Raw genomic sequence first — 16,650 nt, forward strand, 5'->3', positions numbered from 1 at the left:
GCCCCGTATGGTCAGCAGGCCATGATGTGCCGGGATGGAACCAGGGTCTTGCTCATGTAAACCACGCTCCTGCCCTTTGAGCCCTTGTTCCAAGTCTATTTAAGCTGAAAATACGTTAGAAAAATTATTGCTGGCAGACTTTTAAAATTAAGTATTTTTGTAGGGATGTAATTTCCCTTCAGTGCATGTTGTTCCTTGATGAGGACTTGTGGCTTATTTTTTATATCTGTATCTGGACAAAGTCTATAATTTGTGTTAGCTCTAAAGTTGCCTGAGGTCGTTTTTTAAAAATACATGAAATAGGGGTTGGAGTGATAGTTCCATGGGCAGGGCATTTGCCTTGCATGCAGCTGACCCAGATTCAATCCCTGGCTTCTATATGGGCCCTGAGCACTGCCAGGAGTGATCCCTTAGTGCAGAACCAGGGATCACCCCTGAGATTGCCGGGTGGATGATCCCAAAAGAAATCCCCCCCAAAATAAAGAAAAGTTTGTGTAAATTGGGGCCAGAGAGATAGTACGTCAGGTAAGGGTTTGCCTTGCATGCAGCCAGCTTGGGTTAAGTCCCTGGCATCCCGTATGTTTTCCGAGCACCACCAGGAGTGATTCCTGAGTGCAGAGCCAGAAGTAACCCCTGAGCATGCCAGCTGTGCCCCTCCTCTCCCTCCCCCTCCCCTCCCCGCAGTATTGATTTAGGCCTTGCTAATTTGCAGTTAGGCTGAACTTGATTTTCATGTACTTTTGAAGTCAAGGTTTTCTATACAGATGGATGTAGAGAAAGATGGATGAATAGATATTTAAATCATCTGAGAATCATAATACTTACAAATTCCCACTTTGGGGGCCGTAGTCATAGTATAGCAGGTAAGGCATTTGCCTTACGTGCAGCTGACCCGAATTTGATCCCCAGCATCCCATATGGTCCTCTGAGTACTGCCAGTAGTAATTCCTGAATTCAGAGCCAGGAACAACCCCTGAGCATTGCTGGGTGGGTAACCCAGAAACCACCCCCCCACCCCGCCCCATCCAAATGCCACTCTAAGTGGATTTCTAGATCCTCTTACAGGTACTACAGTCAGTCTAACTTGACAATAAAACTGCACTCCCTGCACCCCTTCCCCAAGTCTTCAGTTCATTTCTCTTTAGTTGCTGTGACTAAGAAGAGGGTGCTGTGTAGAGCCTTAGGTGCTCAGCTTCCTAAAGAGAGTTCTGTGCTTCGTAATTGTGCTCACTCCCAGCGCAGATCTGTGCTAAAGCTGGGGCTTGTTTAAAGTAAGTAGAGGGGCTCCTGGTGCCCCCGCGTGGAAGATTGGCAGTACAACGTCTGCAAAACACCTGCCTTGCTCAGCTGCTCGGCAGTAAATTGAGCCAAGTTTGGGATTTAGAACATTGTCTAGGATTTCAGAGGTTGCCTCTGCCTTAATGGACGGACTCTCTAGGAGTCTGTCCCCTGTGGCTAAAGGGGGTTAGGCTTTAAGGTATTAAACAGGAGCCCCAGTGTTGACACAGTTGTACATTCTAAACTCTAATTAGCTAAAAATAAATAAAAATAGAAAACACTGGATCTTGCAGAGTTAAAAAAAAAAGACTGTCAGTTTGTTGCTTGTGAAAATGGATCCAGGGGTATTTGTTAAGTTGTTTACTGCCTTTTTTTTAATATTTAAAAAACTACATATTTAAAAAATCAGTTTGTTGTTTCAGTCTTGGCTATTAACTGGGGGAATTTATCATGTATTTCCTGACTGCTGGCTGTAAATAAAAAATAGAGACCTACTTATTTTACCCCGCCTCTTCTTCCAGGTCGTGGGGGTGGGTAAGGGAACTGAGGAGTGCCCGGGAGAGCCAGGAAGCGCTCTTCTCATCTATTACGTTTTAGTAATTTAGTACATTGAACGTTTTTGTTCAACTAGTAATTTCGAGTTTTTCAGCTTAATTGTAGTTGAACATCATCCAGTGTATTTCAAAACAAGATGTAAAAGCGCTGTGATTTGTGGCACCACATGCTAATAAGGGCTTCCCGGAGCCGGGAGGGCTTTGCCAGAGCCGCCAGGGTGAATGGGCCTGATGGAAAGGCTGGGAATGAGGCATGTGACAACAGGGCTTCTTCCTGCTGGAAACACTAAACATCTCTTGGCTTGAGCAGTTCCCCCAGTGTCTGCAGCTTAGCAGTACGTAGGCCAGGGACCAGAATGGAATTCATGAAAGAGTTGCATGCAGAGGCTGCATTTGGACAGAAATAAGCATTATGGTGTGATGAGAACATTTTTAAGGCTGTTGTTGGAGGACTCTCTGAGCAATTGTATGTTAATGCTGTGACTTTAACTCAAAAATCTGAGTCTTTGCAAAGAAAATAATCCGGCACCTTTCTTTACAAGGACACTGAAGCCATGAAGAGAGCATTGGCCTCCATAGACTCCAAACTGAACCAGGCCAAAGGGTGGCTCCGTGACCCCGGCGCCTCCCCAGGTAACCCTCTCCTCCTCCCGATTAGACGATAGAGCTATCCCGTCGTGTCATGTTCCTGAGCTGATTCTGCTGCCTTTGGACACCTGGCCCCTTCTGGCAGTTCTGACTGACGGATGACTGACTGCTCCTTGAAAGGATGAAGAACAGGGTGAAGGATGAAGAACTGTCAGTTTTCGTCAGGAAGGCAGAGACTAAGCTGACTCGGGCGTACTTGGCCAACTTCTTGGTTCCCCTTTCCCTGAAAGTTAATCATTTTGAGTAAAAGCTAGTCTAGTTCCCGTTGGGCAGGTTGCCATTTCTAGCCACAGAGTACCTCATTAAGCAGATTACATGACAATGCCAGTAAGAATTAGAAAGCAAAGTGGACTTATAGAAGGCTAAGACCCAAATAGGTTATTGAGCTAAGGTTTATGGATTTTCTAACCTAATATTTATTCAGGTTTAGACTAATATTGGAATGAACGTGAAAAGCCTAAGGGGAGTTAGAGATGCTAAGTCCCATGAAATTGGGACTGTTGGAGCCTGTTTTCATCACCCATATTCATACCATGAGCTACTTATTATCTCCAGATGGCTCCAGTTCCGAGGGTGTTTCTTAACACTGTCTCTGGTTGTAAAGGGCACCGCCTGGCTGTTGGCTATCGGGTGTATTGTGTTCTATTATTCACTGTCATTGAAAATCACCCGTTCCTTCACGAAGGAAATGACCTGCAAAGCCTCTCTCTAAATAATTAAGATGTCAACAGTGTCGATATTGAATCTCTGTCTCTTTCAGGGGATGCTGGCGAGCAGGCCATCAGACAGATCTTAGATGAAGCTGGGAAAGTTGGTGAGCTCTGCGCAGGCAAAGAGCGCAGGGAGATCCTCGGAACTTGCAAAATGCTGGGGCAGATGACCGATCAAGTGGCTGACCTCCGAGCCAGGTAAAGTGCCTGTGATCTCCCCAAGCAGTGCGAGGTGACAGAGAGAGAGATGGGGCTCACTGCTGGAGTGAGTGGGCAAGCAAGGCTCTGCTCACTGTCCTCAGTTGTCCTCGGCGAACAGGCCACGCCGATTTCCCGGTCTGTTCTTTGTTTCAAGATTAACGCGCACTTGTCCTTCCTGTGCTGTGCTCGTAAAGGTGTAGATCTAAAGCTTAAATAGAAGTAGGGTACTTTAAGAAATCACTGGTCATAGGCTTCTGACAAGTCAGGGAAGCCGGGCAGATCTGTTATGAAGGATGGCTAGAGAGAAGCAGTGTCCAGCAGTGGAATGATTTCATCTCATGCACAGAAGTCAGTTAGGGCTGGAGAGATACTCAAGGGCTGAGCGCATGCTTGCATGGGGGAGGCTGGGTTGGATTCCTGCATGCACAGGTCTCCGCTGCAAGCAGACGCCCCCACCCACACCCACCTAGTCCTGCTGGTGGGGCCCTGAAATTTGAAAGCTAATCAGTTCCTCTAAGATGGTCATTGCTCAGAACTTTTGCATTCCTATTTTATTATTATTCATTTGGTTTCATAATTTTTTCTACCTGCCCAAATCTTGACTCTGAGAACTCCACCACTCCCCTCTCGTCTGAATATGATAGTAAGCTTCTGAGAAAACTCAGTACAGTGTAGGTCTATTTAGAACTCAGTGAATTAGTGAAATTCTGAAAGATTATTGTTTTTCTGGGCAAGGGTCTCTTTTAGAACAGATAGAAGAATTTAGGAATGATGAGATAGCTGTGTAGGTAGAGGTAGAGTTTAATTTTGCTTCCATAATGTCTTAATACATCTTGAGATAATTGGAATACCTGGAATTTCCATACAAACAGGCTCAGAAACACCTCTGACATGCCACATACCATTACATCTGTTCTACCATTGACATAATAGACTTGAGTGACCCCCCAACAACAACAACAATAAAAATTACTTTTGTGTGTGTTGGGGGGGGCACACCCTGTGTTCCCTACAGCTACTCTCATCTTTGTGTTCAAGGCATCACTGCTGGTGGTGCTCAGAGGACCAAGTGTTGCTAGGAATGGAACCCAGGGCCACTTGTAAGATAGTTGGTCCACCCTGAGTCACATCCCTGGTGTTCCTGTCCTCCCTGCCAAATACACTTCTTAAAGTAATGGTTCTTTTTTGAGGCGGATCATTGCGGGGGCCACACCCAGCGATGCTCAGGGCCTGTGCCTGGCTGTGTGCTCAGGAGGGACCCCTGGTGGTACTCAGGGGACTGTAGATGGTTCTGGGATTCAAACCAGATCTCACTTGGCAAGTACCCTGTCTCATGGGCTATCTCTGGCCCCTGAATTAGTGGTTCTTGACTTTTTTTGGTTTTTTTTTTTTTTGGCCTTAGTTCATTTTCTGTAACCTGATGAGCACTCTTAATCTCCCCTAAAAAGATCCATATAAACATGCGGTAGTGTGTATGATCTGCAGAATGTCATGGGCTGACCATGGCACTGGGTCTTCAGGTAAAGTGTTTCAAAGGGAAGAAGGACCAGCACAGACCAGTGCAATCCCACTGACCTTGCTGGGCCATTTGCTCTGGCTGCAAGGCGGTTTCGAAACTCTGCCGTGCGCATGACAAACTTTATAGAAAGAACAAGAAGAGGTTCTGTTCCCATTCAGACAAATGCTCTGCAGTTTGACAAGAATTTTGGCTCTCTTACCTTTTCACTGCTGGCTCCTTTGTCTGCAGCTTTCTCACAGTGTGGTAGACAGTTTTCACTTGGAATTTGCAAATACACAATTGTATGTGTTTAGAGAAAGATGAATTTGAGCAGGAGAATGAGGTCATTCCTGTATCGTGTTGGCCATTAATCTAGAGAGAGAAAAGGCCAAGGCAGTGACTAACGGCTGAAGGCCTACTTCCCACCCCCACTGTCACTGTCACTGTCATTGTCCTCCTGTTGTTCATCGATTTGCTCTAGTGGGCCCAGTAACGTCTCCATTGTGAGACTTGTTGTTACTGTGTTTGGCATATCAAATATGTCATGGGGAGCTTGCCAGGCTTTGCTGTGCAGGCGAGCTACTCTAAGTAGCTTGCTGGGCTCTCCGAGAGGGGCGGAGAAATTGAACCTGGGTCGGTCGGGTTGGTCACACGCAAGACAGATGACCTACCACTGTGCTATCGCTCCAGCCCTGAAGGCTGCAATATTTTTTCACAATGGAAGACTAGAAAGTTCTCTCCCTGTCACCTGTTCTTATATTCTGTCCAGGTACTTAATGTTTTAGTGGCTGAAACCAAGTCACCATTTTCACAACAATAGACTTCCAAACCGAGTATTTCTAGGCTGTCAAAAATATATCCCAATTCTTCTCATCATGTGACTCATTAAACTTCACTGTTGTGTGAAAAGTTATGGAGCTTGTAAATATTTTTACTTTTCACACTTAGACTTTTATGCCAAAATGTGTTCTCTTCCTGAGTTCTCGATTTGAAGGACTAGAGCAAATTTAGTTACAAAGAGTATGATTTCTAAAAGATTGTCATTCTCTTCTGTATAAAAGGGAGACCTCAGGAACAGGTGATAAGTTTGTGTTTTTTTGGGTGGGAGAGAGGCTGGTTTGAAGGCTGTAGCATTTGCTTTGCACTCATGAGACCAGAGTTCAATCCCCAGCGCTGCAGATGTGTCCCTGCCTCACCCCCAAATGTACCTAACTTTCACATGCTTGGATATAGAGTTTATTATCTCAAGTTTGATGAAGATAAAAAATAGAGATGAATTTTTAAAGGGCATAGATATAGGACAGGCATTTCCATACTACTTATTAGGAAAAGCAAAGTTTTGGGGTTCTAAAAATTCAAAGTTCTGATTTGGAAGATCAGCAATTCCATCTTCCAATCCATAAAGTTGATCAGACTTGATGGATTTTAAAAAATCCGAACTTGTGAAAATATGGCAAATTTGGAGACTGGGAGAGAGTACAGGAGGTAACACACTTGCCCTGCACACAGCTGACCCGAGTTCAATCCCCAGTGCTACATATAATCCTCTGAGTATTACCAGGAGAGATCCCTGAGCACAGAGCCAGGAGTCAGCCCTCAGCAGCACTGGTATGACCCCCATCCTGCAAATTTATTTGGCAAATATTTTTTGATTGTAGCTTGGAAGATCTCTTACAAAAGAAAAGTAAATTTTTATGAACTCACCATCATTAGTTTTGCAATAGTAGCATAGTATGGCAGTAATTAGCTGAATTTGTTCCTTAGGAACCTGAAGTGAAACAAAACTTTCTTATCACCATGTATTTTACCCCTCGGTTTTAACTGGGTCTGACACTTAAAGCTGATTATAGTCGACAGGATAGATTATTGTTATTGGGTTCTTCTTTATCATCACCATCATTATCATCATAGAAGTCAATAGTAGTAATAATTATATATGTGGCTGTATGCCAAATTGCTTCTAACCATGTCCTTTTGCATGAAGCACTTGAATAAGCTGACAGATATTTTACCTACCACTTCTTATTTTATTAGACAGAAAACTGAAGCCTAGGAGGGTGGGCACCATAACCAGGGCTTTACCAGTCCCCGGAGCCAGGATTTGAACTCAGAGCTACTTGGCCCTAGAGTAACATGCTTTCAATAACACTATTGTGCTGCCTCCCAAGACATTTTCAATGTGTATTTGCCCATGAATAAGATCATCTGGGGGGCTGTTTGTTGTTAAAGGACACATTTCTATGGTAACAAAACCCTTTGTGGCACTAAGAACATGCTCACATCTGCCCCGTGAAGCTTTGGTTTGATCATGTGATCGTCGCCCAGCGGAGAATCTTTATGATCAAAACTTGCCAACTTGGCCTGTGGAGTGACTCTGTGTCTCCATGAAGCTAATATGTACTTTGAAACGCACAGAGCAAGTAGATGGGGTGGGCTTCTTGCTTTGTTTCTCTCTTGTGCCTTCTTGGGCTCTTTAAGACTTGCCGTGGATGGGGCAGAAAAGAGCATGTTAAGAAAAAGTGTCATTTTTGTGCTCTTGGTACTCTCTTGCTGTGACACGTCTGTGAGAGTGTAATGACAGCATCTGTCTGCTTTGAGTAGAGGACAAGGAGCCTCCCCTGTGGCCATGCAGAAAGCCCAGCAGGTGTCCCAGGGGCTGGACGTGCTCACTGCGAAGGTGGAGAATGCCGCCCGCAAGCTGGAAGCCATGACAAACTCAAAGCAGAGCATTGCGAAGAAGATCGACTCCGCTCAGGTAGCAGGGGTGGGAAGGGACGGGAGAAGCACTCTGGCCATGTTGTATCTGTCTCTCAGGGTCGCCATTGTCCCCCCCCCCCCCCACACACACACAACACAGGCGCCAACCGTTTATTTGTATTTTAAAATACCATTATGAATTTTGCTTCAGTGAGGCCAAAGCAAGCCCCCTGAGTAACCAGGCAAATCCCACTTTTTGTTCTAGATGACCGTTGTTGTGACACTTTAATTCAATCCCAGAATTGACGACTCTTCTCTGGTCCTAATAATGTTAACAGGTTCAGGTTTTCTGATGGCACTCCGTGTGAAATGCTTTTCAAACATTTCACAAAATAATGCGAATAGTCGAGAAACCAAAGAATGAATAAGGTCTGATGAGGTACTCAAGATGAGAATTCAGAACATTTTTGGTGACTGTGTTCAGTATGGCTCATGAGTGGCCTTAAGTGTGCTGTTCCTGTTTCTGTGTGTAGAACTGGCTTGCAGATCCAAACGGGGGGCCAGAAGGGGAAGAACAGATTCGAGGGGCTTTGACTGAAGCTCGGAAAATAGCGGAATTATGTGATGATCCAAAAGAGAGGGATGACATCATGCGTTCTCTTGGAGAGATTTCTGCTCTGACTTCTAAATTAACAGACCTGCGCAGACAGTAAGTATTGCATTCGTCCATCTGCCCTTTGATCTCTTGTCCCCCTAGACACACAGTTAATTGAGTTTCTTGAGTTAAGTGAATGTTTGATGTTTTTTTCACTCTATTCTTATTGATTCTGTGTGACGTGACAGTGACATAACCTCAGCTAAATGATTCATTGCTAATCACATGTATTTTTAATTAATACACTTAAAATCCTAAGAATTCTTTTTGAAATTAAATTGGCTTGGGAGGATTTGGTTTAGGGCCACACCCAGCAGTGCTCAGGGCTTACTCCTGGCTGTGCTCAGCGATCACTGCTGGCTATGCTCAGAGGCCCATACCTAGTGCGAGAGATCCACTGGGTCTGCTGCATGCAAGGCGACCGCCTGACGGGCTGTACTAGCGCTCCAACCCTGAATTCCTTTGAATTAAGATAACTTAAACAAATTTTTTTCCCCCAGTTGTCTGAAAATTCTGTCACCATGGCTGGATGGAGCAGGGCAATTTTGTAGACTGTTTTGTGGTGTTCTTGCAGCTTTTTAAAATTTCTAAGCTAGAATTTTATCATGTTTGTGTTATATCCATTCCCCAAGTATATGAGGGAAGTAGATTGTTAGAGCTAGTTAAGAAAAGGTGTGTGTGTGTGTGTGTGTGTGTGTGTGTGTATACACGTGCATGTGAGCATGCATAGGAGGAGGACTGAAGATGGAAAGAGGAGGCACAGAAAAGATTTTGTTTCTTCCTCAGAAACATTGTTTCTTCCTTCCTTCCCCCTCCCCCTTTTGAATCATCATGAATTACAAAGTTACAAAGATGGTTATGATTGAGTTTCCAGCATATATTGTTCTAACACAAACCCTTAAACGAGTGACCACTACCCTCCACCAATGTCCCCAGTTTCCCTCCTGCCCCACATCCTGACTCTGTGGAAGCCACTCCCCGCCCCCAACACCCCCCACCCCGTCCCCCTTCTTGTCTTAGTGTTTCCTTCTCTAACGTTCCCCCGCCCCAGTATCTGCCGACACCCAGTTCTCCTGCTCTTTGTTTCTCTCGCCATTGGGCATTTGATATTCCCCTGCGAGGTGTCTTTATATCCCACATATGAGAGAGATCATGCTGAATCTGTCTCTCTCCCTCTGGCTGGTTTCACTCCAAGTGATACTCTCCAAATCCATTCACACTGCAGCAAATTGCACAGCTTATCTTTTCTTAGAGCTGCATAGTATTCCATAGTGAATATGTACCAGGGTTTCTTTATCTAGTCATCTGTTCATGGGCTTTTGGATTGCTTCCATATTTTGGCTATTGCATATAGCGCTGTCTCTTTTTAAAAAGAAATTAGCCATTATAAAGATCCTTAAGTAAAGTCCTCCCTCATGGCCTTGTTTGGTTATTTGGAATAGGGGTCTTGTTTTCTTTTCTTATGATAGCTTTTTGTCCCCAAAATAAAGAAGCGCCATAGTGCTGCACAGGCCGGAGAACATTAAGAAAAGGAACAATGTCCAGGGTCAAGTTTCCTTCGTCCAGAATGGTTCCCACAGTCACTCTTCCAGGGCTAACCAGAGTATGTTTCTTGGGAGTTTTTTTGTTTATTGTCTTAGTTCACTCTTTTCGTTTATTTTTAACGGAGTGATAGCCCAGCGGTAGGGCGTTTGCCTTGCGTGCAGCCATCCCGGCTGAGCCAGGTTCGATTCCTCCACCCCTCTTGCAGAGCCTGGCAAGCTACCGAGAGTATTCAATATGCCAAACACAGTAACAAGAAGTCTCACAATGGAGACGTTACTGGGCCCGCTCGAGCAAATCGATGAACAACAGGACAGTGACAGTGACAGTTTCCTTTTTGGTGTTTGGGCCATATCCAATGATTATTCCTGGCTCTCTACCCAGGGATCATCTTGCCAGCGCTCGGGGCACCATGTGAAGTGCCAGGGATCGAATCAGGGTCAGCTACAGGCAAGGCCGGTGCCGGGATCCCTGTACTGTCTCTCTGGTACCTTTTCATTTAGATGCATGTTACATTTTAGATTCCTTTGTTTTGGGGCCACGTCTGGTAGTGCTCTTGAGCTGTTCTTGGCTCGGCCCTCGCACCCCAGCGAGAGATAGTTCAAACGGCTGGAGCGCATGCTCTGCGTCTGTCTTGTGGCTCAGGGTCCTCCGTCTCTGCATTGTGCAGTTCCCTGAGAACTGCTGCAAACTACCCGCAAACAGGAGCCAGGAACTGAGCCCTCGGGTGTCACTGATGGTGGCCCACAAACTAACAAATTTTAAAAAGGTCCTGGCTCCTGGGTGAGTGCAAGCCTGGCATGTATAGGCACTAGGTTCACTCCCAGCACCCCAGGCTGCGCCTGTGCCTCTGGACAGAATATGACACAGCCCCTGTTTCTCTCTGATTTTTTTAAAATAAATTTTATTTAAAGAACCGTGATGTATGAAGTTATTGGTAGTTGAGTTTTAGGCGTATACTATTTCAGCACCAAGCCCACCACCAGTGTGTGACTCTGATTTTTTAAAAAATGGGTGCTGTAGGTGCCTTCTAATGGTGCCTTCTGCACACATTGGACCCTGAGGATCATTAGAATTACATTACGTTGTCTGGCCTGATTGGGGGCTCATTGTATTTGTTAGTCACTGAGTTCGTGAGTTCTGGTAAGGGCTGGGGATTGTTTGAAACCATCCTGAGGCAATGTGTATGATGTGTAAGAGTGAGACTGGAAAGGCAGAGCCCTGGGGTTGTGTCCTGGCTTTACCAGTAAATAAAAGATACTCGGGTAAATTATCTGGTCTTTTCGCACCGCAGTTTCATTTGAAAATGAACCTTTTTTTAAATTTAAATCCACATGTTTCTGAGTAAAAAATTGGGAATCAGGGGGCTGGAGAGATAGCACGGCGGGTAGGGTGTTTGCCTTGCATGCGGCCGACCCGGGTTTGATTCCCAGCATCCCATATGGTCCCCTGAGCACCGCCAGGAGTAACTCCTGAGTGCAGAGCCAGGAGTAACCCCTGTGCATCGCCAGGTGTGACCCAAAAAGCAAAAAAAAAAAATTGGGGATTACACTGCTATTGACTGGGGATGAGCAACAGTACCATGGGTAGGCTGTTTGCCTTGCATGCAGCTGACCCGGGTTTAATCTCTGGCATCCCATATGGTCCCCAAGCACAGCACCACCAGGAGTGATTTCTGAGTATAGAGCCAGAAGTAACCCCTGGGATTGCTGGGTATGACCCAAAGAGCTCCCTCCCCCTCCAAAAGCCCTGAGTACTGATATCTATTGATACCAGTAGATATCTATGATATCTGCTGATATCTCATAGGGTTGTTGAAAGGTTTAAATAATTTAAGAGTGCTTGCTCTAATACTTAAACGGGGGATGGGGGCGTCAAAAGATCATACTGCTAGTTAGTTTCTATAATGACTTCAGCCAACAGACATGGCTCGGTGAGTTGCCCACTTCAGGCCCCAAGAAAGTGTTTGCAGAGACAGTGGGCTGAGGGTTCAGCTGAGCTGTGATAGGTTGAGCTGAGCTTTCCAAGTGTCTAACCTTGGTTGATCTATATTGACCCAACTCGTATCTTAACTGGGAGAAGACAATCTGAATTTTTATATTACTCATTTCTTTTTTCTGTGTTCTATAGAGAATACATCGTCTTTTCAAACAGCATAATAATCATGGGCCACTGATCCTCTCGTTGGTCTTTGTGTAGTCGTCTCATTCTAAGTAGCATCTGTGTGTGACAGATACTGTTCTTCTCCCCAGGGGGAAAGGAGATTCCCCAGAGGCCCGAGCACTGGCCAAACAGGTGGCCACTGCCTTGCAGAACCTGCAGAGCAAAACCAATAGGGCCGTGGCCAACAGCAGGCCCACCAAGGCTGCTGTCCATCTTGAGGGCAAGATCGAGCAAGCACATCGGTGGATTGATAACCCCACAGTGGACGACCGGGGAGTTGGTAAGGCCATCAGTGGACTTAAAGTTCCCATGAAATTGATGTTCGTGAAAATTAGCAAGATCTTGGTAGAGCTATAGCCATCTGTCATTAGGGTGTGGGATTGCGGGGTGGATTGTTTCTTGAATCGCAGGTCTGTAGGCCATTCTGTACCGTGACTCCTTTTCCACACGTGGCCAACTACATTTTGGCGATTTAATCCAGATGTGTTTACAAAGTACATTGTTTTGCAAATAAGAAAAGTCCTTAGATGGGAGTTGAAATTTGAGCTAATTATTATTCAATCTGCTAGTTATTTTCAATATGCAGACTTCCATTCTCTTGTTCCTGCTTCCAGTCTATCGTTCCATTCAATTACCGTAGGACAGAAATTACATAAGTAAATACAGTTTTGGAAAATAGGTGAAAGGCACTTACCCACCAAGATTATTTTTAGTTGTACCAGAATGAATGAACTAGAATGTTGATTTAGGGGAGAATCTGGGAATAAGTCTAAAAGAATTTAGTCATATTATGATAGCAAACCTGCTAAAAATGAAAGATCTTTTTTCTTTATTTGCTGTATTCATTGACAAAAAGGAATTTTAAAATTTGTGATCTCCAGTGTTAAGGAATCAGACATATAATAGTATACTGGGGAAGGAACAAATTGGTGCAAACTTTTTGAATGGTAATTTGCTATTATAGGTCAGTATTTTTAAAATGTTCATTCCAGGGGCTGGAGCGATCGCACAGAGGGTAGGGCATTAGCCTTGCACGCTGCCGACCCGGGTTCGTTTCCCAGCGTCCCATATGGTCCCCTAAGCACCTCCAGGAGTGATTCCTGAGTGCAAAGCCAGGAGTAAGCCCTGTGTGAACCCAAAAGCAAACAAACAAACAAACAAACAAACAAACTCAGAAATGGACCAGCAGAGGCCCAGTGCTTTCCCCAGGAAAAGCCTGATTAACTCCTGCTTGTGTAAAGAATTTCAGACCAAGGCAATTATGGAAAACATCTCTATGTTACTTCCTTCCAAAATCCATTCTGGACTCTCTCCACTTTGGAGAACATGAAACTCTCTATTGGACGTGAAACTCTTTCTCCTCATTTCCGAAATAAACTTACCTTAAAAAAAATGTTCATTCCAGGGCTGAAGAGATAGTATAGTGGGTAGGGCTCTTGTCTAGATGTAGCTGACCCAGGTTCGACCTGTGGAGCCACATGTGGTCCCCCAGGTCCTGCCAGGAATGATCCCTGAGTGCGGAGCCAAGAGTAACCCTGAGCACTGCCAGGTGTGACACAGAAACCCTAAATAAATAAATAAATAAATAAATGAGTGACTAAAAATGTTCATTCCCTTTGCCTCAAATGTGGCTTACAGGAGTATATTCAAGAAATCATTAAAGATTTCCTAAGTGGTCATGTATAAGAACATATATAAAAGTGTTGTTATTACTGTGTCTGGCATATCGAATACTCTCGGTAGCTTGCCGGGCTCTTCGAGAGGGGCGGAGGAATCGAACTCGGGTCGGCCATGTTGGCCGCTTGTAAGGCGAACGCCCTACCCGCTGTGCTATCACTCCAGCCCATATAAAAGTGTTAATATTTAATAAGTAAGAGGCTAAAAATTATGGCTGATATGATAAAATATTACATAGATTTTTCACTAATATTTAATGGTGCAAAATATGTGCATTAAACAGGCTGAAGCAATAGTACAGCAGGTCAAGTGCTTACCCTGCTTGCAACAGACTCAGGCTCAGTTCCTGACATCCTATATGATCCCCTGAGCACTGCCAGAAGTGATTCCTGGGTGCAGAGCTCGAGCATTGCTGAGTGTCGCTGAGCCCAGAGCATTGCTGGGTGTGGCCCCAAAGCATAGCAAAACAAAAATAAACTGTAACCAAGAATAAAAATTGATTTATTATTTGATCACAGTTTTGTGAGAGAGAAATTACATGTCTCAGAGCATGTGATACATTAAAATAGAAGGAAATGTTCAGAAATATCATTCTCCAAATGATGCGATGATGAGTGGCTTATTCTTATCTATACATTTATATATTCTCTTGTTAGGACAAACTTCCCAGTAAGAGCCCCCCCCTTTTTTAACCGAATGACCTTGAGACACACAGTTACAGAGCTGTTTAGAATCATGTTTCAATCATACACTGTTCCAGTACCAGTAGGTGCACATTTTCCCTCCTTCCACCCCTGCTCCCACGTCCGCATCTATGACAGACACTTCTCTCTCTCTCTCTCTGTCTAGTCTCTCTCTGTCTAGTGGCACTATTGTTTTTGTTTGTTTTGGGGGAATGGCTGTCCCCCTTCTCAGGGCTTTCTCCTGGCTCAATGCTCACTCCTGGTAGGGCTCAGGCGACCATAAGTGGTGTCAGGGATAAAGCTCGGGTCCTCCTCCAAGGCCTCCTCTTAACCCCTGTACTGTCCAGCCCTTAAGCAGTGTTTTTTTTTCTTCCTTTAAACATTGTAAAGGAAGCCATGAAAGACCTTTGACCATAACATGCCATAGCCATGTTCTTCAGGCCTGTCTGAGTTCAGTGGTTTTCTCTTTTTCAGGTCAGGCTGCCATCCGGGGGCTGGTGGCTGAAGGGCATCGGCTGGCTAATGTCATGATGGGACCTTATCGCCAAGATCTTCTTGCAAAGTGTGACCGCGTGGATCAGCTGACAGCTCAGCTGGCCGATCTGGCTGCCAGAGGGGAAGGGGAGAGCCCCCAGGCTAGAGCACTGGCGTCTCAGCTTCAGGATTCATTGAAGGTAGAATCAACTTCCCTCCCTCCCTCCCTCTCTCCCTCCTTCCCTCTATCCTTCCTTCTGTTCCTTCTTCCCTCCTCACCTCCTCCTCTCCCTCCCTCCCTCCCCTCCCTCCCTCCCTCCCTCCCTCCCTCCCTCCCTTTCCTCCCTCCTTCCCTTTCCTCCCTCCTTCCCTCCCTCCCTCCCTCCCTCCCTCCCTTCCTTCCTTCTTTCCTTCCTTCCTTCCTTCCTTCCTTCCTTCCTTCCTTCCTTCCTTCCCTCCTTCCCACCTCTCTCCCCTTCTTTTTTTCTTCCCTCCTTCTCTTTCCCTTCTCCCCGCCTTTCTTCTTCCCGTCCCTTTCCGTCCCCATCCCTCCACTCCCTTCCTCTCCCCTCCCTCCCCTCCCTTCCCCTCCCCTTCCTTTTTTCTTTGTCTCAGTATCATTTCTTTGATGGCATTGAGCACTGAGAAAGGAAGTAAACTTCCTTGGTTGAGCGAAGGGTCTCTAGGCAGATGTGGGTCATGCTTTACCCCTGCTGCTCAGTAGACGCTGATCTCTTGGAATGCAGGAGTCTCACGCTATACGTGGTCAGGGATTTGTCAATAGTTGATACTCGGTAAATCTTCATTGAATTCACAGAGTGAATGGAAAGTGGGGACATAGGGAGATGTGTTGGGGGATGTTTCTGATATTTGCCCTTATAAACAATGTTTTCAAGGACCTGAAAGCCCAGATGCAGGAGGCCATGACCCAGGAGGTGTCAGATGTCTTCAGTGATACCACAACCCCCATCAAGCTGCTGGCGGTGGCGGCCACTGCCCCTCCCGATGCTCCCAACAGGGAAGAGGTAGGTGTCTGCGGCCGCACGCACGTACATGCACAGAGACAGTTCGGACATACATGTGCATGAATCACTTTATCAAGGCAAAATGCGATGGCAGTGTGCTGTGGGGCCAGAAGGAATCTGTCACTAGCTTAGTCACCGATGGGCCCAGTGAGGAATGCCTCTAGGACACGTATTTAGTTCCAAGCAGTAGAAAACCTGATCATCACAAAGAAAACAAGGAGGTTTTGTTTTTGCCACACAAGAAGAAATGTGGAGTCAGGCCCCCTTGGCACTCGTGCACAGCCTGGTCACGAGACCAGGTGTCTCTAGGCCTTTCCTCATGGTGGCTGGCAGCCGCCAGAGGCCAGGCATCATTTCCATTGTGGGGGGCACTCCTGTCACTATTGTCCCTTGGATTTGGGCATTTTATTCCTTGCGCCAGAATCGGGATCCTTTTAAATCATTTCTTGTTTTCTATTCAGACCTTCCAATAACTTCTCTCTGTCCCAGAGTGAGGCCAGAGTCCTCAAAATGAGCTGTAAGGCTGGTCTGTGCTGGTAGTGGGAAGGATGCTTCGGTCGTGGGGGCCAGATTTGTAAGGCTTGTTGATTTCTATGATAGAAAACCCCCTTTTCTGGGGGGGCACACTCTCAGTTGATGCTCAGGGGTTACTCCTGGCTCTGCACCATCCTGGTGGTGCTTGGGGGACCATATGGGATGCTGGGGATCAGCCATGGGTCAGCTGCGGGCAAAGCAAACTCCTCCCTGCTGTGCGGTCCCTCCGGCCCCTGCTCGTCCTTTGACTGCTCCGCTGTGACATCACTGAAAGCCAAGCTGGGCACGTGGGGCTGGTCATGAGAGCCCAC

At 45.8% G+C, this 16,650-nt stretch overlaps 1 protein-coding gene across 2 annotated transcripts in view; it reads left to right on the plus strand.

Moving 5' to 3' along the window:
• Positions 1-16,650, plus strand: part of VCL (vinculin) — a 126,298-nt gene that overhangs the window by 89,752 nt on the left and 19,896 nt on the right. For both annotated transcript variants that reach the window (XM_056113486.1, XM_056113485.1), the window contains exons 7-13: positions 2,375-2,465; positions 3,241-3,388; positions 7,491-7,644; positions 8,120-8,295; positions 12,036-12,226; positions 14,781-14,980; positions 15,677-15,805. In XM_056113486.1, coding sequence (XP_055969461.1) covers positions 2,375-2,465; positions 3,241-3,388; positions 7,491-7,644; positions 8,120-8,295; positions 12,036-12,226; positions 14,781-14,980; positions 15,677-15,805 — 1,089 coding nt within the window. The remainder of the gene's footprint in view (positions 1-2,374; positions 2,466-3,240; positions 3,389-7,490; positions 7,645-8,119; positions 8,296-12,035; positions 12,227-14,780; positions 14,981-15,676; positions 15,806-16,650) is intronic.

The sequence above is a fragment of the Sorex fumeus genome, unplaced genomic scaffold (assembly GCF_029834395.1).
Source record: "Sorex fumeus unplaced genomic scaffold, SorFum_2.1 ptg000020l, whole genome shotgun sequence".
NCBI lineage: Eukaryota > Metazoa > Chordata > Mammalia > Eulipotyphla > Soricidae > Sorex > Sorex fumeus.